At 42.5% G+C, this 6,204-nt stretch overlaps 1 protein-coding gene across 1 annotated transcript in view; it reads left to right on the top strand.

Annotated features, from left to right (window-relative positions):
- Ppp2r5a (protein phosphatase 2 regulatory subunit B'alpha) overlaps window positions 1-6,204 on the top strand; it is a 43,274-nt gene that overhangs the window by 36,166 nt on the left and 904 nt on the right. Inside the window, 9 exon segments of the mRNA XM_050148150.1 lie at window positions 328-458; window positions 1,317-1,376; window positions 1,896-2,004; window positions 2,659-2,712; window positions 3,740-3,790; window positions 4,105-4,224; window positions 4,304-4,431; window positions 5,100-5,201; window positions 6,159-6,204. Coding sequence (XP_050004107.1) covers window positions 328-458; window positions 1,317-1,376; window positions 1,896-2,004; window positions 2,659-2,712; window positions 3,740-3,790; window positions 4,105-4,224; window positions 4,304-4,431; window positions 5,100-5,201; window positions 6,159-6,204 — 801 coding nt within the window.

The raw sequence follows: 6,204 nt of genomic DNA, 5'->3' as shown, positions 1-6,204 counted from the left end.
GAGTTCAATTCCCAGCAACCACATGGTGGCTCACAACCATCTGTAATGAGGCCTGGTGCTCTCTTCTGGCCTGCAGGCACACACAGACAGAATATTGTATAAATAAATAATAAATAAATGTTTTAAAATAAAATAAAATAAAATGACCAAAGGAATGGATAAAGACGAATCTGGTGAAAATATTCATGCTTTCCTCCTCTTCATTGGTAAAATCTGATAAGGGAGAATGTTAAAGATTTCATAGGCAATCTTGCAATCAAAATTAGAAAAAAGAGCAGTTTTAGCTCGATTATTTTTTTAAAGTAATTTGTCAGATTTTTCTTAAAGCTCCTGGAGCTTTTTGATAGTGAAGACCCGAGAGAGCGCGACTTCCTGAAGACGGTTCTGCATCGGATCTATGGGAAGTTTCTTGGGCTGAGAGCGTTCATCAGAAAGCAAATTAACAACATTTTCCTCAGGTAAATTCATCCTTTAGAGCACTCTTCCCCTCGTGTCGTTCCTTTAACCAAGCCCGTTAGGTTAATTTTGATCTGAACCTGACTTAACGTTTTAGAGGCGCGTGTCCTCCTTTTCTGTGTCAGCAGTGATCATGAGGACAGTGTTTGATAGATGAAAGAATTCGCTGAAAAACTAAACAATCATTATCAAACCAGTGCCTGTAAAAGTGCTTTCTTTAGGTTTAATTAAAATCTTGCTGGGCATTGGTGGTGCACACCTTTAATCCCAGGCAGAGGCAGGCAGATCTCCTTGAGTTCGAGGCCAGCCTGGTGTACAGAGCGAGTTCCAGGACAGGCTCCAAAGCTACAGAGAAAAAAAAATTCATATGGGACTATGGTTTAAATACTTGTGGAGCGTTTGCTTCATATTAATTTATTCTCCTTGTCTCAGTTCATTGGAGACGAGGAATTAGGCTAACACTGGAGGTGAGTAGTGTCACCCACACCTCATGCTGTATTTGCCTTCAAGGCACTCCTGATAGCCTGTGTTGTTTACACTCTAGAGAAATTCTGAGCAGTTGAAAAAATGAACCCCTTTTCCTTGACCTTCATGTGAGTAATGGTTTCCTACTTAGAAAAGGAGCATCCCCCTTCCTTATATATTAAAATAACCCAGATGAAATGAGACTGTCCTTCTCAAGTTGTAGCAGAGGAAATAGATCAAGTTTGGCTACGTAGTATAAGAGCGGTGTGAACAAAACACCTCAGGGCTAAACAGTTCAGAGAAAACCTGTCCCTGCGGCCCTGGCTTGGTTTCATCACCTTTTTGCCTGTCTCCTGATGTTTACATTTATTACATCTGTCTTATTCCAAATTCAGGTTTATATATGAAACAGAACATTTCAATGGTGTGGCTGAGCTCCTTGAAATATTAGGAAGGTAGGTGGTGAGGGGGGCTGTTGGATTTTAAGAATTAAGAAACCGAGTGAACGTTTTATGTACCAAACAGCTGGAGTTAAAAAGTTTAGAGCACAATGCTAGTGGTCCTGGGATGGTTTCAGGGCCTTGGGTCTACACAGCCTTCTGCCTTTGCAACTGTGGTGGATGCCACAGCTGTTTCGGGCTCCAGCTGGGAAGAGATGAAGTTTTCATCAAGTATTCACTACAGGAATTCTTACCCAAATGCTGATAGGCTGTGCTTCATTTACACATTTCCTTTCTGTTCACTGCATAGAAGAATTCCAGATTATTCAAAGACGTAGGAGAAACTGCTCACTTCTCACAGAACATGCTGGAAATTCTAGCATCACTGAGCCGGGACAGTGTGTAGAGGACACCGGGTGGCACGGTGCCCTGCAGGAGCAGAGCGCAGCAGCCTCTGCCCACAGCTCCAGCAGGTGCAGATGTGTAACTCCTGGAGTCAAAGCGACTGCCTAACCTTCTGCCTTTCTCCCCCAGCATCATCAATGGCTTTGCATTGCCACTGAAGGCCGAGCATAAGCAGTTCCTCATGAAGGTTCTTATTCCTATGCACACTGCGAAAGGACTGGCTTTGTTTCACGCTCAGGTAAGAATCAGGAAAGTTGCAGATGAACTGTTTAGTATAAAGGCAAAGGTTTGTTTTGTGTCTAGTAAGGAATTTGCTTTGGCAAACTTGGAGTTTGTTTCCATACTACTGGTGCAGCTGTAAGCTAGATATAGAAATTTACTTTTTAGGTCCAGCACCTAAACTACGTGACCCTGAGTCTTATACATCAAACTCTAATGGCCTATTAGAAAGGTCCTGGTCACCTTGTCAACCTTAGAGCAGTGGTCTCAACATTCCTGACACTGTAACCCTTTAATACAGTTCATGTTGTGGTGACCCCAACCATAAAATTATTGTTGTTGCTACTGTTATGAATCGTAATGTAGTATCTGATATGCAACTCCCAAAAGGGTCAAGGCCCACAGGTTGACAATCACTGCCTAGAGGACAATAATAATCTGCATATTTCATATTCATAAATATGCACTAGAAGACTAAATGGGTATTTTAGAGTTAACTAAGTCTAGAGCTAACAATCTGTTGAACTTAGAACTTTAAAAGTTATACAATTATGAATATATTCATCTCATACTGCAACTAAAAACTGAAGTGACATTTTGTGTAATGTGAAAATATCCCGTCTTCCTAAATGCTACTTTTCTGACATCTCTTAAACTTGTCTTTGCCCTTTAGCTGGCGTACTGTGTCGTGCAGTTCCTGGAGAAAGACACAACACTGACAGAGCCTGTAAGTGTTCAGTCCCCTCCTTTGCACTTGTCTGATCTGTGGCATTTCATCCCAGCCTGTGTATCAGCTGTCACACAGGAGAAGCAACTTCTGGGCGGCGGGGAAGGGAGCATTCTCATGAGGAACTGAGTTTACTAACAGACGGCATTGGACTGTCGGTCATCCTCACTGGAATCTGCTTTCTCAGTCACGTTTTACCATGAAAACACTGGGTGCCAGAGCCAGATTCAACTATTTTAGCAACCTGAGAGGTGCTTAAAAATGTATATGTATGGTATTCATCTTTCATTTAAAAAGTAGTTCCATATAGTATTACAGCTGAAAACAAATTTTAAGGATAAATCAGAATTAGCTCTGTGGCACACATGAAACTGCAAGCGGCTGTACAGTTGTTTTCCCTTTTGAGCTGCACCGTCCTTGCATTTCTAGCTTTTGTATCTGCACTACTGGATTAGTGAAATGTCTTTACCTGTTTGTTGAAATATATGGTCTTTTAATATTTAATGTACCTTGATCTTGTCATCCAAAAAATAATTATACATATAAATTAGTTTAGATAATGGGAAATTATCTGTTCTTTATCTCTAAAGAGCTGAGGCTTGAGCTCAGTTTGCAGAGTGGCGGCCTAGCATGCACAGGCCCTCGTAGTGGGAGGCAGGTCAGAAACCCAAGGTCATTCTTGGCTATGTATTCAGTCCTGAAAAACTTCTTGTGAGATAACCTCCTTCACCTCACTTTCTTCTGTTGGAATTGGTCACTTATACATGAAAATCAGGGACTCCATCTGCTCACGTGTGCCTAGTCTCATGTCCCAGGCCCTCATGTGTATTTGCTGAATTAGCCGAGGTGCAAGGCTGAGTAGGAATTCTCATGTCCTGAGTCCTAAGTGCTTTACTTCAGAATGAGTAAGGATCCCGACGTTAGCGAGTGGAGGCCAGCAGGCTGTCTGTATTCCAGGGCCAGGATTATAGAGAAGTATTACCTCACGTGACCGTTCATTCTAAACTTGGTTGATTGTTTCTTGTAGGTTATCAGAGGACTGCTGAAATTTTGGCCAAAAACATGCAGTCAGAAAGAGGTGGGTTTGACAAAAATACAATGCATCTTAATCACTCTGCAATCTCGGCTGCTCCAGAGTGGGGAGATGAGTGAGCGCAGCTCTGAGCTGTGCCACTGCCTCAGTGCAGATGCCCCTTGTCTGTGAGCCTCTATTAGTGTCATGTGCTGTAAATAGATAGATGTATCTATACATACATACATGTACGTATATTTATTAATCTATTTGGGTTTTCCAAGACAGGGTTTCTCTGTGTAGCTTTGGAGCCTGTCCTGGAACTAGCTCTGTAGAGCAGAGTAAAATTTTAACAGGTTTTTTTTTTTTTTTAAACCTAGGTGATGTTTTTAGGAGAAATTGAAGAAATCTTAGACGTCATTGAGCCAACACAATTCAAAAAAATTGAAGAGCCCCTTTTTAAGCAGATATCCAAGTGTGTCTCCAGTTCTCACTTCCAGGTATTAGCCTCCCTCTGCGGTGACGTTCTGATTTTGTCCTTTCCCCTGTGAATTCTGAGGTTTCTGATCTCTTTTGTAGGTTGCAGAAAGAGCACTGTACTTCTGGAATAATGAATGTATTTTTACTTTGATTGAAGAGAATACTGATAAAATTCTGCCGATGATGTTTGCCAGTTTGTATAAAATTTCCAAAGAACACTGGAATCAGTAAGTTGTTTTGCTTTTTAATTTAACATATACTCTAGCCCTGGCCTTGAACTCAAGTATTGTTTTTTTAACCATTTGAAACCTGTACTGCAGGCTAATGTCACAGTTTTATTTATTTATTATGTATACAATGTTCTGTCTGTGTTTATGCCTGCAGGCCAGAAGAGGGCACCAGACCTCATTACAGATGGTTGTGAGCCACCATGTGGTTGCTGGGAATTGAACTCAGGACCTTTGGAAGAGCAGGCAATGCTCTTAACCTCTGAGCCATCTCTCCAGCCCCCTAATGTCACAGTTTTAGACATTAAAGTTATACGTGAATGTTCCTCAGCAAATAGTCTTACCAAAGCGTGGTCTGGCTGTCCTGCAGAAATATGTGGCTGAGCTTGTTCCTGGCCTCCCCAAGCTAGGAACTGAAGACTATACAGTCTAACACGTGTGACATTTTTATCTTGCTATCCAGGGTTTCAGATGAAGGGAATCAGAACATCCTTAGCTATGTTAAACCTGAGCATAACAGGATGGATATAAGCTTAGCAATCAGATCATACTTGCACCTCTGGCTTGTGTGACTTAACTGTGCGTTCAGCTATACCAGCCCAATCCAGAGAGAAAAGTGTAGTTTCCCAGCTGCTGGCCTTTAACCACAACTGGCTTCTTTCCTTCAGGACCATCGTAGCACTTGTGTATAACGTGCTGAAAACCCTGATGGAGACGAACGACAAGCTTTTTGGTGATCTTACTAGTTCCTACAAAGCCGAGAGACAGAGGTACTTGAAACATTTGTGATTCAGTGTTATGCAGTTCTCAGAGCTGTTGGATCTATGGTACATACACTAGGTGGTTCTCAGAGCTGTCAGATCTATGGGGCATGCACTAGGCTTTGCAAGGTAAACCTGAGCACTAAAGCTGTTGCTGGTAAAGGAATGTTTTATGAATTTATTAAGCCTGGCATGACTCCCCTGATGGTTAGATTGTGGTCTTCTGTTGATCTCTACTGAACCTTAAGCTAGTCGCACGTACACTGTAATTTACAACAGCCTGTGGTTCCAGTGCTGTGGATTGTCAGCAAGTGGTGCTGAGGTTAGCACACTGTCATGGCTCTGGCTTAGGGGACAGTTACCTGGTGTTCCTTGTGCTGTATTGTAGGGGATTCTCCTCATATAAGGTGGGCAGTGACTACTCCAAGATCCAGCCCTCCAATAACTTACTGAATGCATTCTTCTCAACAGTTTACCAGGGCATAGTGGATCCTGCCTTTAATCCCAGGACTCGGGTGGTATAGGCAGGGATCTCTGTGACTCTGAGGACAGGACTGTATACTCGAGACCCTCTGTCAAACAAGCAAAACCCCACAAAGTTCAGATAGAAATAAGTACAGTCTGAGCCCAGAAGGAGGGTGCGTAGGAGACTACATTGGTCGTGTGACTGTTGGTGTAAGACACCAACTTCTTTAAAATGAGCTGCGGAAATTAAATCCCATGTTACGTGTATATGGCCTGAGCCCAAATTGACCATAATCTGATGGGTGGGTAGAGGTTGCCATTCTATGGGTCTGGAAAGAGGGGCCCGAGGGTTATTTTGACCTAGAGCTGCTCTAGTGACGATGGTAAATCAATCCCATGTGTGGTCACATACATCTCCAGCCACATGGGAGGGTGACAAAACAACCTGTTCCACATTCTTCACTACCTCGAGCTTCTGATAAACTGTTGGTGTCTCCTCAGAGAGAAAAAGAAAGAATTGGAACGTGAAGAACTGTGGAAAAAAACC

This window comes from Alexandromys fortis, unplaced genomic scaffold (assembly GCF_014885135.2).
Source record: "Alexandromys fortis isolate MF-2015 unplaced genomic scaffold, M_Fortis_MF-2015_v1.1 scaffold_62, whole genome shotgun sequence".
NCBI lineage: Eukaryota > Metazoa > Chordata > Mammalia > Rodentia > Cricetidae > Alexandromys > Alexandromys fortis.
This window is presented reverse-complemented; position numbering and strand designations above follow the sequence as displayed.